Here is a 17611-nt window from a genome sequence, read left to right on the forward strand (position 1 = left end):
CTCTGTCTCAGAAAATTAGAATATTACATAAGATCAATAAAAAAGGATATTTAAACACAAATGTCATGCTTCTGAAAAGTATGTTAATTTCTATACACTCAATTGACTGTGGACTTAAGAAAACACAGTGGACCAACACCAGCAGAGGACATGGGCCCAGATCACCACTGACTGTGGACTCCGATATTGATATTACAATATTCTAATTTTCTGAGACACTGAGCTTTGGGTTTTCATTATCTCGAAGTCAGAATCATCAAAATTACAAGAAAAACAGGCTCGAAATATTTCACTCTGTGTAATGAATCTATATAATGTATGAGTTTCACTTTCTGAAATGATTGACAAAAAATATTGAACTTTTTCATGATATTCTATTTTTTTTAGATGTACCTGTAGTGTTAAGAAAACATGGGGCAGATTGTCAGAGAGATAAGACATCTGTAAGAGTTTGGAAACCAAATACAAGAACAGTGTAAAAAGTAACCAGAAACTAAAATGGCACTCAATGAGAACAAACCTCCACCAAGCCCAGTGGTGCAGTCACAGGCATCATGGATGGTCCCATTTCCACAGTTGTTCTCCCAACTTTGGTTAGTGAGTTTTTTCAGTTGTAATACATAATAACATTGACACTACAAAAGAAATATTGCTTGTTAGAATTTAAACAACACATTGATAAAAGTGGTTCCTAGTGTTTTTGTAAGAACAAAGCAAAACAAATGGATCAAGTCTGCATTAAAATGTGAACAAAACATTTTCACCAACTTTCCACGCTGTTGTTTTTCCTGTCAGGATCTAATTTCTCAGATTATTGCGAGACCACATGACTGTAGTAGTGCGCAATGTTAACAAAATTTTAAAAAATAAGTATCTGCCCCGTAATTCTGATTCATTGCTATATTTAGCATTGCCCCCTTGTACACCATTTCAAAGAACCTTGAAAATCAAGGCAGCAGTTTTTTTGTAATCCTGCCGACAAACAAACCGAGCCGAAACGGAGGTCATGAATACCTTTATCAGACTCAATTTTAACGAAAAGTAGCAACCAAATTAAGATGACGCATGAACATTTCAACCCCATCTGAGCCTGTAAAGATTTGACAGCTTTTTGTTTGACAATAGATCCTTGTACAAGGCTCCAGTATTCCTGGGCTGGGGTTGTAGTGGTGAAGCCTTTGGTACAAATTCACAGAGTGACACCTGTAACACATAACTCCATTAAGGCAACAACATTTTGGTTTACATTTTTTTAATAAATTACCTCAGACATCAACAAAATGACATGCTGTCGTGATTCCTAATTAAGATGAAGGGATATAAAAAATAAACCACTGAAATTTTGCTGAATCTCACCAGATGCAGATTCGGCCTGCAAACAGCATTTACATGACAGAGTGGTCGGACATCTTACAGTATTAATGCACAGTTTGTCAATCAGTACACGCTGGACAGTCTCTAGGTGAATAATAACTGCTCTGGGAGCTCAAACACATGAGTCAATTAACCAACCAGAATGGGAAATGCGGACAATAAAAAAATGGAGCATGTGTAGTGTTTACATTTAGGCTCAAAATTACAGGGATTGCAGACAGGAAGCAAAAGAAAATTTGATTGAGGGAGGAAAAAAGGAAAAGGGGACAGGGCTGGATCCTTTCAGTCAGTCAGTCTAATAAGTTCCAGTGTAGATTTTTTTTGAAAAACAGGAGAGTTAGGGGAGGGGCTGTATTAAACTCAGCGCGGACAGCTGGTGGGCGAGGGAGCAGTCGTCTACAGGATGAAGGGGAGGATGGGTGAGCGGACAGGAGGGTAGTCACGGAACTCCTTCAGGTAGCTGCGGTGCTTCCCCTTGGCCCACACCGTCATCTGGATGAAACCAACCAAGGTGAAGAAGGCCACCGGCAGGCACTGGGTCATCAGCGTGAAGCCCAGCCAGGAGCCCAGCTGCAGGAGGAAGAGGAAGGATGTTACACATGGACCCACACCACAAGAGGGCAGCAGCCATGAGTTTAACCCTTTGATGCACAACATGGGTCTAAACCTGACTAAGTTTTTATATTCTATATCTTTGCAATAAATTAATTTCATCATTCAGTATTCCAGGTTTTCCTCAAATTACTTGTTTTTGATCATCATACATCCTAATTTTTTGTTTTCATTTCTTACTTTTTGAATAAAAATCACTACGCTTCTAATGCACAAGGTCATTTTAGACCCATGTTGTGCATTAGAAGGTATTTATATGTTGTCACCAATTCACCAATCACCAATTTAAAACCTGACAAAGAAGACACAAATATTAACTATTCTATTTTGTTAAATTGGTGTTTTTCCAATGGAAATTATTATTTGGTGGTTCTAATTAGTCTCAAATCTTAAAATATGTGATTTCCCAATGTCATCTGTTGGTTCTAACAACTCTTTTAAAGTTAAACCTTAAAAATAAGACAAACATAGTTACACATATACAAATTGTTAATTTAGTGTCTCACTTTTTGTATCACTACGCTTCTAATGCACAATGTCATTTTTGACCCATGTGTGTAAACTTGATGTAATAATACAAAACTATTTTTCTACATAAAGTATGAAAGGAAAAATGGATATAATGATCTGTTGTAATAAAAATTAAAAGATATTAAAACACACAGCCAGCATGAAATAACAAAGGAAATGAATGCGGGTCATTTCTGACCCATGTTGTGCATTAGAAGGTGTTTATGTGTTGTGCATCAAAGGGTTAAATAACAACTTTATGTTTATTGATGGATAAAAAGTTACAGCTCAATGATACAATACATATAGCCAGATATGAGTTATCGTGAGGACTCATTTGCAAAAGACTGGTGTGAATTCTTTTTAAGCAGAATTTGACAACTCTGCTTCATTTCCAAGCAAACACTCCCATGTTCATGCTGACCAAACTTTCATCAGCCATTGATGAGTAAAACATGTTACCTCGTAGGTGTAGTTGGGGCAGGAGACCAGCAGGAAGATCCAGGTGAAAGGGTTCTTGGTTGGATAGGGAATCTTCCTGGTCTTAGAGCCTGGATGAAAAAATAAAATAAGAAAGGGGATGTCAGTGAAATATATATTTGCTCTGATATTAAAATTAAAACATATTTACCTATGATGAGACTCTAAACTGATTTTGAATGCCATTAAAAACAATGTTCTCAATTATCTTATTATGAGCGATGGGGTCAGATATGGAGACAAAGATTTCTGCCAAAGTGTCAACAATTTCTTTTTTATTATTATTTTTTATTTATTATTTCTGTGCTCTTCTCACTGGTTTAAGGAGGGTCGGGGGGAAAGAAACGTGATGTCACAAGCTTCTATGAGCCAATCACGATTTAGCAATAATTGAAGTATGTGAAGTAAGTCTTATTTTGGAGTAATTAGGCCAAAAATAATTATTAAATAATTAATTAAAAACAATAATAACATTTCAGCATACTGTAGTTTAAAACGGTCTGAGAGAAAACCAGGTTTCTGCACCTCCTCAAGGCTGTTTACAGACCTTAGAAAATCACTTGCATTTATTTGAATATGAACTGGTCTGAATTGAGTTTTCTTTATGGTTCATGAGCCATGTAAGCACAACTCTAAATAAATGGTCAGTGTAGATTCTTCAAAAAATGCTTAAAAAAAAAGCCTTAGAATAGCACATTGAGCGTGGTCATGGTATAGTATGTCCAAAAATATATATAAAAAACACCATATTATAGTTTGTTCAAAATTTGGGAAAAAGCAAAAACGCCATAGTATAGAATGTTGAAAAAAGTAAAAAAAAAAAAGATTATAGTGTATGACTTGCATTACCACATTAAATATCCTATTTTTTTTATTAATATATAGCAATTGCATAGATTTGACAATAATGCATCAAATATCACTGAAAAAGTGCTAAACATTCACTGTGGCTGTGTGAGAGACAGTCATGTGCACAGGTGTAGGTGTGTGTGTGTGTGTGTGTGTGTGTGTGTGTGTGTGTGTGTGTGTGTGTGTGTGTACCTGGTGGACGGAGGTTCCGAAGAGCAATGTGGATGGAAAAGTTGCCGATCTGACAGAACTAAGAAATAAAACAGCCACACAAGTGATTTAATAAATAAAAAAGAATCAACATTTTAGTCTGACTAATTAAAACCTAAAAATAACCTTATTGTACACTTCTAAGGATGACAAAAATTAATATACACAATACAAGTTAAATAATGTAAATGACAGTTTTTTTCTATTTGTCAAATCAAAAGATGCACAGTAAATTACAGTGTTAGGCTTCAAGTGTTGAGGACAAAGAGATTCTTACCAAGAATATGATGAGGGCCAGTCTGATTTGTTGCTCCCCGTAAACTGCAACAAAGGACAATGAACAAGAGTATTGATGAAATAGTTACAATGACACGCTGGTATACAGTGTGTTGTGTATGGTGCATGCACACTCACTGGGTGGTGTGTACAGCGGGTGGTTGATGTAATAAGCCATCCATGCTGCAAAGCCCCAGTAGTAGGTACAGTTCTGAAACAAACAGGAAGATTGTCACTTTCAGACTTCTATTTGGGGGTAGAGATACAGTTAATTATTGAAAAACATACACCTTTACACACATTAATGTAAGGCAGGATATGACAGCTCACCTTGAAGATGTTGCGTAACGGCATTGTACCATGAGAGAAGCGATGGACAAACAGCGTCTCCAGCAGCCTCTTGACGAAGTGGAAAGAGTGACACATACAGGCGAGACTGGAAGAACACACACACTTGTGTTAGCGTGACAAGTTATTAAAAAATAGATCCAGACACATCCTCCCAATGAGAACAAAGCACAGACAAATGAATTATCTTTCTCTGTCCAGATAGGATTTTAAAGGCAATTTCAGCGAACCATCTAGGGGGGCCAAGGGGCATGCCCCCCCAGATCATTTTTTTTCCATGAAAGCCAAAATTTGGTGGCCTCTCACACATTCTAATGCCACTATTCCATCACATATACTGATCTTAATGATTGCATATTTTAAGAATTATTTTAATGGAGAATAAGGGTTCTTTAATGTTTTATTTAAGGCATCTTATTTTGACAGTCTTCTTCTAAACTCTGTGGTGGATTCTGTAAAAACACTGTGCTCTTATTTTGAAAGCTGCATGTGTTAAGCGACAGGAAAGTTATTCGCCACAGATTACCTTTTTGTGATTAAAACAACTTAGCTAATGTTAGCTAGCAGCGAATGAACGGCGTATGCAGCAGTGTGTTTGGACTTCTGACAGACCCGGACAGATTGATAAATTTAATAAATTAATAAATTTAGCGTGCGTTTAAGTGTGTGAATGCACACGTATGTCTCGGAGGAAGACGGAGAGGTGGGTCGGGGTTTTGACTGACTGACGGGTGACAGACACTCTGCTGAGCAACAGTAACACAATGCAAAATAAGTTTATATTATGAGTCGTGTTAAAATACTTTCAGTAGCTTGAAATGTGACGTTAGCGCAGCACATGAGATTGATAGACAGATTAGAGTCTGGCTGGCTGCTAGAGTCCAGGTAACTAATGGGAAACCCTGGTTAGGGTTAGGAGAAAATGCTTATTACCTTTCTTGTTGAGAGTCAGATTATCAGTTTGCTACTTTGTACTTTTGCTTTTGTAGCTACAGTTCAGGGACTAAAGCATGAACAATTCGTGCAGGAGAATTTTTTTTATGATGAATTGAATTAAAGGCTGTACATGAGTGAAGGGACAACGAAGCTTCATAAAGCATTTGCTTTAATTATAGAGCCCAAGAGCGCTCTTTGTTGATCAAAGGGCTGAAAACACACTCAATTTCCATCGCTGAAGCCTTTTTTTTTGAGCCAGGACCGCCATCTGGTGGGATAAAACAATAAAGCAAATGCTTCACGAAGCTTCGTTGTCCCATCATTACTGTACATGAAATTCAGAGCGAATCAATAGCTTTCAACATGGCCGTGGCTGAGCTGGCGGCTATGCTAGCAGTGCTAACACCACCTCGAACAGTCCTAAAAACGGCAACAGTGTGGGGGCTGTCATGCTTCAACGAAAATGCCGTGGGTCACGAAATCCTTATCAGCAATAACGGCCGTATAAGAGCAGGGCAGACACTCTCCGCAGGACCGACTACCACAACAATTTGTTGTTTGTTTTCAACAATGGACAATGGATGCTAGGATTAAAACACACACATTACTCCATTATATCTCTGGTAGCCAGAGCCTTATATTCATCATATTACTAGGGAAGACATAGAGTCTAGGAGCCTTAATTTATAATTACACTCATACAAGAGTGATCTTTTCATGCAAGTCTTTTAAAACATTATGTAAAGATGTGATGTCAACACTCACTGTACGACCCAGTGTTTACTGGTAGTAAAGTCATATTTGGGTGCGTAGATGAAGGGAACTCTGAAGTAGAACATCAGATAGATGACCAGAGGACCGGTGTACTCTGTCAGAAAGACCTGAAAAAAAGAAAGTAGGGCAGGATAAGTCAGAGAATTGGAGAGCCACATTTCAATATTATTGACATGATAGTTTATTGTTTCATTAAAAAGATGATTATCATCTTCCCTCTCCGTCTCTTCCCTACCTGCATTTCCAAGCAGAGCCAATACAACTTTAACTTTAACAGAGAACTTTACTGCAGCAAATTAACCTCAGGGTCATGAGGAAACTTCTGCCCTCCCATACACACACACAACCTTTTTACCCAGTGGGAAATCTCAATATAGCTCTGCCTGATCCACTCGCAGCCTGACGTACTTGGGCTTGTCAGGACTGTTAGACTGTGGCAGCACGATGCGTTCTTTGGACGACTGCATTGTACTCACTGTGACCCAGCTGATCTGGGCTCCCAAGTCTCTGAAGTAGAAGGTTGCTGTGGTTCCCACAGGGAGGTGCTGCAGAACGTCCTCATCCTTCAGAGACTTCCCCTCTGAAACACACACACGTTTACTTAATGAGATGTACAGTAAATTATGAGAAGACTGCAGAGAGAAGTAGTAAAATATTCACTTTAAGTATATTAAATGATAGACAATCACACTTTGGTCGACTTACTGGGGTCGAGGCGAATGGACTGTCTGGCTGGATACCACTGAGGATCTGAAAATACGTCACAGACATAAACAGAGTATTTCTATATGCAGCTTAAAGATTCGCTTGATGTTAAATCAGATTTATGAGGCTTTAGTCGCCTGCAGAGAGATGGCACTCACGGCTTTTGTGGAACATAGACTTGATCTCTCCGATCGTGGCATTTGGCTCGACCTACAAATAACAGCACAATAAATAAGTTGAGGGACATGTACACACGCACACAAAGGAACAGATAATAACCCTGTTTTCCATTCATGATGGCGATTAGTGGTAAATTTAGCTCTCATGCCCTGTGGACGTGGTTCATTTAACAGCTGGTATTAGGGTGCCGAAGAGCCCAGGCGCACACACACCCATACATACCCCCAGCCAAAGTACACGACCTTGTGCCAGGCTGCCAGCAATGGCCCAACTACCCCAAATATAAACACAATGACAACAAAACAGAAACATGCAGAGCACACAGAGGCAAATCTGGACACACAGTTGTTACAGGCGGGATGAGCAGTGAAACCCCCTGGTTTGAGGCGGAGCCATGTATATTAAATACATCAACACATTCTCAATCTCTGATCAAATGGCTTCATCTGTTAGAGTTAAGGCAGTTTACATATCACAGACCTCCAACAGCCCCTTATTTTCTGAACTAAGAAAACCACAGTTTATAAACAGGAGGATATCTGCCTTTCATTGATTTAAGTGGAATACTATTTGACCATTTGATTTAACATTTTTCATAAAATAATCACAACTATTAAGTCAAAAATGAACCTGTCCAGTGTTCTTTTCCCCCAAAGGCTGCAACAAATCCCACTGTGAGATGAAGTGGCTTTTAGTTTCTTCTTTTAGTTCTTTTAGATGCATGTATGAGGGTACTGACCTTATAGTGCATCATGTGTCAGTTATCATGTGATGGGTCCACATTAAATACATTATATACATAAAAAATCGATGTAAAGCTGTTACATTAATTTAGTCAACGCAGGCCACAGTCTCAGTTGTGAGTGGCATGGTCATTTCTGGTTAAATAACATATTACATTAAAAAATATTCCAATAAACTCCATGCATGACCTATATGGATTTATTAGTTAATTGACAGGGATGCACCAATACTGATATCTGGCTGATGCTGACTCAAACAGCCGGTTTGGGTATCGGTGAAAACACGTCTGATCTATTCCACTCAACTATGTGTTTGCATACTATGTACATTATATGCTGGAATTTTAATTCCTGTTTAGGTTTTGACAAATTTGTTGCTGCATTTCAATAGTATTTACCAATCTTGGAACAATGTCTGTCTCTGTGTTTTCAATTTTTGCTTAAAAATTAAATTCTATTATTGCAATGTTCATGTTTGCATTTACTGCAAAACATGTTGGATTTCTCTAACCTGCATAAAATGTGCTCCACACATAAAGACTGAATCACAGACAGGCTTCTAAAACGTTAATGGTAAGATTTATAAATGCCAACTTTTCATGTAGCCACTGAAATCCATTAATTCCAGAAGGTTATAAAAAAGCCTAAACAGCCTTGAGAGAGGCGAATATCATCCCTTTTTATTGTAATAAATAAATAAATAAAAAATTGGGATTTGGCTGGTTTGAGTAACTGCAAGTTATTGAAGTGAAATTAATAGAAACCAAAAACAGAAGACAATTCCTTACTGGTATCAAAACAAAGTGCAATACCATCTGGTCATTACATCATTAAACTATCTCAGGCATCCAGATCAAGTTTCTCTCTGGCCTCTAACATTAATGACGTTGGTGACAAGTTTCTCAAAACATTTTAGCAGTAAGCCTATCTTTCCCTGCTGGCCTGGACAAGGGGACCTAAGATGCTTTTGGGAAATGTACACGACTGTTCAAGCGTAGGTGTGACATCGGCTTAAAACTGGCTTAATATTGGCGTAAGAGAAGTAGCAGTATTTCCTGTGAGGAAAAGTTCCTCAAGCCTTGTGTGGTCCATCTGACGCACACTAAAGAGGTCTGCTGCTGTAATAGACTTGGCTTCTGTTCACGTCTCCGGAGGACCACGGGCCATTTTCAGCAGAATGACATCACCTCTTTGTGACCCCTGCTGCCCCCCCTCTATTTCTACAGGCTTCATTCAGTATTGAGATCACAGTCTGTCCTATAAACCCTGACCCAGACATGATACAGGATTTGAGTTTTATTTCTAACTCAGTCTGTTAGTTTAGATCAGGTTGCATACTTTAGGAAACCAGCGCCCCAAAGGGCTCTCTGTCCAGATCCAGGTCTATATCTGTGAAACCTGTGAAACTTCCTCGCCAAAGGTGTTAAGATTGAGCATGCCATCACCATGGAAACTCTGCTAAGCCGACAACAGGGTGTAATCCAACAAGGATAGCACTTTAAACTTGGTGGTCTTGAGGAGCAGCAGCGTTTGACGAGCTGAGTCTGGCTCGACTGACAGACTAACACCACTGTAAACTTGGCTAATGCAACTCTATACACCAACAGGCCTCACACCAACAAATACATTAAACCCTCTTAATGCTGCAGCATGGTCTCACACGGATTGCCTGTCAGTAACCAATGAAAGCAGTCTAACACAAGAATAACAAAGTTCAGGCCAAGTACAAATTCCTGTAAATATACCTGATAAAACAATGAGCTTAAATGTCCTATCAAATGAAGAGGGCTAATACAGCAGTGATACTCTTAAATCGCCATAGTAAACACAACTCAAGTCCATCAGTCAGTATCACACTGGCCATTTCTGACTGCAATGCAAACTTGTTATATTACATCTGTAATAACCGCGACATTTACGCTTAGAGCTGAGTACTTGGTGATGCTCCTTTTTTTCAAAACAGAGAATTAAGTAATAGTTACAAAAATATATTATTTCTTGTACCTTGATGAGGGACATCAATGCTAACTGGAGTATTGAAAAAAAAAACACACAAACTATACAGTATGTTGCAATCATATAAATGAAAGTAAAATTCATTGATATACAATAATATTCTATTGGTTTGCCAGACTTTTCTGGTCAAAATGTTGCCAGAAGTATTGTAATCAAGGAACCAACTTTTGGAGTTCGGAACCTATTTCTTTTGGTATAAGAAGTGAAAATTAAGAAAATTAATTAATTATGCTTGACTCTATACAATAATTCCTGTTTTGAAAAGTGAAATTCTTTCCCATTATTGCCTGATATACAACAGTCCGGGTTCTCCCTCTTCTTATTTTGTGCTTCACATTTTCAATGGGAGACAGGTCCGGACTGCAGGCAGGCCATTGTAGTACCTGCATTCTTTCCCTTTGTAGCCATGCTGTTGTAACACGTGTAGAACATGGCTTTGCATTGTCTTTCCGAAATAAAAAGGAGCGTTCCTGGAAAAGACATTGTCAGGCATGTTGCTCCAAACCTACAGTCATGGAAAAAATTATTAGACCACCCTTGTTTTCTTAAATCTTGTTCATTTTAATGCCTGGTACAACTAAAGGTACTTTTGTTTGGACAAAAATAATAATAACACCAAAAAGAGCTCATAAGAGTTTAATTTAAGAGCTGATATCTAGACATTTTCCATGTTTTTCTTGATAATGATTTTGGTTATTATCAAGAAAACCATGGAAAATGTCTAGATATCAGCTCTTAACTTAAACTCTTATGAGATATTTTGGTTGTAATCACTATATTTGTTCAAACAAATGTACCTTTAGTTGTACCTTTAGTTGTAAAATGAACAAGAAATTTAAGAAAACAACGGTTTAATAATTTTTCCATGACTGTATATGCACTGCACCGTACAGCATTAATCATGACTTCCTAGTGTAAGTTACCCATGATGTCATGGTCACTAACAAACTTGGACTGGCAACAATGAAGTCCATGATTTCCAAAAACAATCTGAAATGTGGACTCATCAAACCACAGCGCATCTTTCCACTTTGTGTCAGTTCATCTCAGAAAAGCTCAGGCCCAGGGAAGTCAGCGGCCTTTCTGGATGCTGTTGATATAATAATTTCTCTTTGCATGGTGGAGTCTTAACTTGAATTTCTAGATGCAGCAAGAAACTGTGTTTACCGACGACGTTTTTATTAAGTGTTCCAAGTTCATGCAGTAATGTTCTTCTACATTCGAGCACCCAATGTTGGTTTTCTGTCTTGCCCTTTATGTGCAGAGATTTCATCAGATTTCCTGAATCTTTTAATGATGTTACAGATTGTAAATGGTAAAATTCTAAAATCCCTTGCAACTATGAGTTGAGAAATGCCTTCTATGCTCAATCATGATACAATCGCCTGTTACCAGTTGACCTGTGGAGTGTTTTTTTTTAGGCTTAACTCACAAATTATTTTTGTTTTGTTTAATTTAAGTTTTACTGGCATCAAATTAGGCAAACATTTACAAAAAAAAATCCATGAAGTTGATAAGGTAAAACATTGCATATATTGTCTTTGTGCAGTTTTAAAGTTAATATGCAATATATATATATATATATATATATATATATATATATATATATAATTTACAGTATATGCCAAAAGATAATTCGCAAATCGCAAATTTTACACAGCATCCCTCAATCTGGGTTATAATATAATAAACGTTATGCAGGCCCTTTTCTCCTCAGGAGACATTCAGGGTGTAGACATTGCTCAAACACTGCAGTTTTGAGGGCATAGGTTGTGGTGGTGTTGTAATACCTTATGTAACGTGAACTGATATTATGTCTCCAACAGTCACAATAAAAAGTAGTCTTTGTAAACTTCTTCAAGATTAGATTTGTTGGAGGGCTGTCATATGGTTTGCACAGCGGTACAGTTGTTTATGATATTTTGTCTTCCCCCTGTATGTGTGCATGCCACAAATCCCTTCTTTACCCAGACAACAGAACACAGCAGGAGTGTTGTGTTGCATGCATGAAAGGGGCTCCAGTGTGTGTCTCATTTACACAGCCACTGACTGACAGCAAGGACTACAGCAGCTCGACAATGTTCTAGAAACGCCTGACTCGCATCAACATAGGTTATTTACTGTAATAAAGGACCAGACAACCTGCACCTGTTGCATTTAGGAAACATACAGACATTTACATTTAGTCATTTAGCAGACACTTTTATCCAAGGCGACTTACAGGAAAGAAAGGGAACAGACACACAACACAAGTACAGCGACAACTGAATGTGCACATACAGTATTTAAAAGACTTTTTTGCAGAGATGAGGTTAGGAAAAAGAAATACTTAAACTAAAATCAAGATCAAATCTGAAGAAAAGAAATACTTTCTCACCTTGTCCAGGAAGCAGAGCTTGTCCTTGGTCTTGGCATCCAGTATCTCCACCTCAAAGAAAACAACAGCCTTTTTAGCTTTTTTAGCAGGTTTTCGTTTTACAGGGGCAGGAGCCGGCAACGGGGCTGCCACCGCCCCGTTAGCTGGCTTCTTACTGCTGGTGGCCTCTAGTGCTAGGGCATCCATGTCCACAGTCCTCCTCCTGCACTGGGTTTATTACCTTCTTCCCTTCACTCTTCCTTGCAGTTCTCTTGTCACTCCTCACCTCTCAACTGTCTATCCCAGATCCACACCATAGAGGAGAGGGGCAGCACTCAGCTGTGGAAATAAATCTGTCTCTCCCCTGCTCCTCTACCCCTCCCTCCTCTTCCTCTCGGTCATTCTCTTGCTCTCCCTCCCTCTCTCATTCCTTCACTTCTCTGGTGGGGTTGCTTAATTTAACTGCCAGCCGAACCATGGAGTGTGGACAACGTATGCAACATGTGTGTGCACAGTTGCATACACAGGAATGCCCAGTATCCCCTGGCAAACTGTCTGCAGTAGATCATCCGTGTGTGGAGGAAACTTCTAGAGCATAGAGCGGTAGCTATATTTCAGCGCTGCAGTGACTTGGTTTTGAAACATAACTCCCCCCTAAAAAAGGACACCTCTCAACCCCCGGCTAAGTGGAAAGATGGAAGAGAGGTATTAAGACAAACAGCTACCCCCCTTTCGTAGTTTGTTCCCCTCCCCTGCTAAATATAAATGTCTACTGCCCTGCATGACCAAACCTCTCCCTCAGGACCCCCCACCCGTCCACGCCCATGTGGTGATGTCATTGTTAAAGACACTTGGCAGTACTGTCCATCTATAGCCTTGATGTACATCACCAACCTTTGATCAAACCAGTTTAGGGACTCACATACAGATTCTGCATGACTTTTACAGCATGTTGCACCTTGAAGCAAAGCTGAGCAGCAGATTTCTCTGGGACTCACATGGGGAGTCACCTTTTCCTGCAGCCAAGGGGTGATAATACTCCAGACTCTGAGGACTTAGTCGGGGCATTCCCCTTTGGTGAAGCCCACCCCCACTCTTCCACTCTCTAATGATCAACAGTCGGGGTAAAGTTTCCATAACCAATGAAAGACATAAAGTCACAAGTGGCAACATGGACATCTTTGATACGTTAGTTATGTAAAACATCACCTTCGTCTTCTTCAACTTCAACTAAAACTCAAATTTTGCCTACATCTGCATGACGAAAGCATCAAGTGTGCTGGGATTGGCTGGTAGAGGTGGGAATCACCAGAGGCCCCACGATACGATTTTATCCCGATACTTGAGTCACGATACAATATTAGTACGATTTTAAGTTTTTTATTGCGATACAATATAATGTGATTTAACTGTTTAACTGCATTTTGTGTCCACAAAATTCTCAGTCTATTCCTCTCACTTCAGTCTTTTCATTTCTCTACAATGAGAGTCAAACCCACAGCTGACCAACAAAGTATTCAGTCAAATTGAACTTGCATTTTCTCAAACTTTCCTCAAGCTAGATCTTCTAGTTTCATATCTCCAGTATATTCCAAAAAGTGAGCATGCTACAACCTCCAAAAAAAAAAGGAAAATGGCCGAAATACTGATGCCCCACCGGCCATCAGAACAGTATCGATACTTGGCGGGCATGAATCAATATGTTATTCCCACGCAGAATATTGCGATACTATGCAGGATCGACCCCCCCCCCCAGCTCTGTTTGGTTAGCACCGTTTGCCTCGACATATTTATTTGGTGTCTGTGTAGTTAGCTAGCTAGCTCTTTGCTTTAATGCTACACTGGTGACAAAATATGAGCCAGAGGAAGTTTTGCAGTGATATCAAAGATCTTTTCTTACACTGTGACAAGAATATGTGAGTTACATTTAACTCAATTAATGGCTAGCTAGCCAACTAGCCAGCTGCTAAGTGAGTAAAATTCATGGAAAGCATATTGCTATTGCAACAATAGTGACAAGTTTGCATGGCTCATTTTGTGTAGCCAGTGCAGCATGAGGACATAGCGTCAACTAGCTCAAGTACTAGCCATTGGTCAATGCTGTGCTGAGGCTTTCGTCTTACAGAAGTTTCATCCAAAGTCCGCTGGAAAACCCATTAACATGTACTGTACCTGCCACCAATTTGGTAACACACCAAGTGCCACTCACAAATTATTAGCCCTGTTTAAAAGTAAAAGTAAATCAGGGCGTTTCAGAGATACCCACACATTTTGTATGTTTATTTTGTTTGTTTCAGGTAGAATTATTTTTTTTAAATAATGTGCACAAGGCAACTTGGCTTTCTAAGACTGTAACCTGTGCTTTTTAATGAATGACTAAAATGAGCTGCCTCACTACTGTACAAAAAAAACATTCACATATACTTTATCAAGCAGGACACATGACACTGCTGTTGAGACTTCAGTGAAATAACCTGATCTCAGTCTTTCCTGTGCCAGGCATACCTACTGCCACTGTACCTCCCCCATCTCATCTATATAAAGCTTCTGTGTGCAGTGATAGTCTGTCCTGGTAATGGTGAGGGTGAAGCAGGGAGAAATAGGCTTTGATTGCGAAAGTGGACTTTTGCTTCACTTCCGATGGTTTTGCCTGTACCTCCTAACAAAAGGTAAGAGACCATATGGAAATATAGAAATATTACTTGTTTAGACAAATTAACAGACAATCTAGAAAAATGTCTTTGCTCCCAGCATGTTTTTGGACACATTTCCTGCTAATAAGCAGTAAGTGTATAAGTAAAACCGATTACGGTGAAAGTGAAGCAGCTCTCTGATGCTATCTGGAGACTAATGACTCTTCTATCGATTTAATGACCCAAACGATAAACATTTACAGTTTGATCTATGTCCCAAGACACTGTAACTAAAATACTACAACAATTCCGTTCTATTAGTTTGTTAAAATATTTCTGTTTATCTGATTGATAATTGTGTGCCCTGTGGATAATGTAAAAAGTAAAGAATAAAAACATGTTATGATTAAGTCTATAAACATGTTCCTAAATGATGAATTTATTTGATAAAAACATTGAGGAACACATAGAAAAAAGATAGACATATAGACACATAGAACTCAAAGAGCACCTGTCTGCACTGGTGCAAGCACTTATCTTTTAACATGCACGTGTTATGGTGTCAGTCATAGTCCACACCCAGCTATGATCACATATTTGTGACTTCAGTTTGCATACCTCTTGCAGCTACATACACAAAAACTGTGATTCTTCGACCGGAGTATCTTGGATCTATTGCCACTGCAAAACTTTGTACCATGGTCACATTTTTATAAGTGATCATTAAAATTATGACTTGACAGTATTTTCTGAAATGGTCACAAATTTTGATAGCTCGCCATCAGCTGCCACATGGGTTACATAGTGGGTGCACTAAGCACATCTTAAGCCTGAATATCACTCAGTGGCCTCACACATGTACATCAAAAATGTGCAGACTAGTTGTATTCAAATGGTGGCAACAGCATGGTCATGAGTAACTGAGTTAAGGAGGTGATGAGTGAAAAAACCTGTAGCGAATGGTGTAACAGTTAATATTTACTGGCTTATCATTCTGTTTCAATGGCCATGGCCATGAAGATCAGATTAGGGGGTCGCAGGAGTGGTCAGTTACTGACACATTACTCAGTGCAAATAAAGACTGACACAGTTAAACAACTGGATGATAAATTGGACAAATGGAGTTGCTGTAAAAAATGAAATCTTTCATGATTTTAACGTTTTTTTGTCCCCTCCAGGTTGCAACAGCCACAACTGTCAACAGAAAGAATGGGAACTGGAGCAGCCACTGGTTGGGTCAGTTTCTGTCAGACAACTTCAAATCCTGTCTGATGGGTTTTGGTACTCGTGAATCTCTTTTTGTTTCCATTAGAGGACCTTCCAGTTTTTGCTGGATTGCAATGTTTAAGTGGCATAGGAATCTTTTCACATTAATGATAGAAAAGTGGAACAACCTTGAGACAAGAGTTGTTTGTGTTTTAAAAAAAGACATTTTCCGTCATTTCTTTCTATGCAGGTTTCTGTGATCAATTAAGGATCTGAAGCAATGAGGGGTACTTTTTACAGGGCTTGCACACTTGACTGTTCACCTACGTTATTGGGTAATAACAAGATAAGAAGCGCAATGCGCCATTCCAGCCAGAGATGGCGATGATTCCGAGCATTATGCCACACAGAGGGCTCTGTGTTTAGCTTACAAAGACGTTCAACATATCGAAGACCTAACTAATGTACAATATTCGCCATAACCGTGGACGCAGGTTGACTTTAGGGTACGGGATTAGCCGATGAGATAGATTGTAAATCCCCGGTTTTAGCACCCAGCCCATGACAGGCGGCGTTGCTGCAGTGTGCGCTTCTCACTGATCATGTTTTAGGCTCTAAATGTGACTGGTCTGGTGGATTTTACCCCCTGCAGAAATCACACAAAAATGTCGAATTTCTCTATATAATTAAATTCTGGTCTCATTCAGCGTCCCATTGACGGTTTAGAGTATACCAGACACTACTTACCTCGTAGTGCTTCATCTTGGCAGTTTGCACCCCCTTCCTTAATATCACGAATGACTGACAGAACCGCCTCCAATCAGTTGAGTAATCTCGACTCCTGAGGCCACCGTAGGCGGGCACTACCTCTGTGCCGCAGCCAATCGAAATCGGCGGCTCGCACGCAATCACGTCAACCCAGAGCCCTGCGTCCACCGTATCAGCGACGTAGCCAATAGGATTTGAGCAAACGGAGAGGTCGCGGCCATGCTAGTACTAGAACATAATTGGATTTAAAGAGTTAGGATTAATTGCAGCTCTGTCTGTGAGGGGGAAACTACTGAACATGTGGTTTTAGATTGTTTTTAAGCTTCTTCTGTTTTGGGTTGAGAAACTTTTCAACAGAATTGAAAAGATACTGGCAAAGTTTAAAATGAGTCATATCCAGTTTCTCAGTAGATGAAAAAACTTATTTAATACATAAAATTATATGAGTTGAAAGACTACTCTCATTTAATAGATTAACACTGCAAAAAAGGGGTGTCTAAAAACAAGGTAAAAACACTAAATCAGAGGGAAATTATCTTGCTGCATGGACAGATTTCACTTGACACGATTTCTTGAATTAAGATTGTTAAATCTAGAAACAAGCACGTTGAACACATAAAAAAAGAAATAAACTC

At 39.1% G+C, this 17611-nt stretch overlaps 1 protein-coding gene across 2 annotated transcripts; it reads right to left on the bottom strand.

The window, feature by feature from the left end:
- Positions 1-1235: 1235 nt before the first annotated feature.
- On the bottom strand, positions 1236-17033 carry tecrb (trans-2,3-enoyl-CoA reductase b). Of its 2 annotated transcripts, XM_059335788.1 has the most exons (12): positions 16956-17033; positions 12391-12441; positions 7233-7284; positions 7075-7119; positions 6846-6949; positions 6361-6476; positions 4642-4747; positions 4450-4522; positions 4313-4356; positions 4018-4075; positions 2959-3047; positions 1236-1944 (listed from the first exon to the last, which is right to left on the bottom strand). In XM_059335788.1, exons 1-12 carry the CDS (start codon positions 16968-16970, stop codon positions 1771-1773), a joined length of 927 nt encoding a protein of 308 aa, XP_059191771.1. In that variant the 5' UTR covers positions 16971-17033; the 3' UTR covers positions 1236-1770. The 2 variants fall into 2 exon arrangements, with proteins under 2 accessions (XP_059191771.1, XP_059191764.1); XM_059335781.1 differs by lacking the exon at positions 16956-17033 and having other exon boundaries at positions 12391-13098.
- Positions 17034-17611: the final 578 nt, after the last annotated feature.

The sequence above is a fragment of the Centropristis striata genome, chromosome 1 (assembly GCF_030273125.1).
Source record: "Centropristis striata isolate RG_2023a ecotype Rhode Island chromosome 1, C.striata_1.0, whole genome shotgun sequence".
In the NCBI taxonomy this organism is placed as follows: domain Eukaryota; kingdom Metazoa; phylum Chordata; class Actinopteri; order Perciformes; family Serranidae; genus Centropristis; species Centropristis striata.

Coding starts and splice junctions, on each gene's coding strand:
- tecrb (XM_059335781.1), bottom strand. CDS start 12,576: ATGGATGCCCTAGCACTAGAGGCCACCAGCAGTAAGAAGCCAGCTAAC. Junction 7,285..12,390: donor AGCTCTGCTTCCTGGACAAG/GTGAGAAAGTAT, acceptor TGTTATTTGTAG/GTCGAGCCAAATGCCACGAT. Junction 3,048..4,017: donor TCGGAACCTCCGTCCACCAG/GTACACACACAC, acceptor TTTTTCATCCAG/GCTCTAAGACCAGGAAGATT.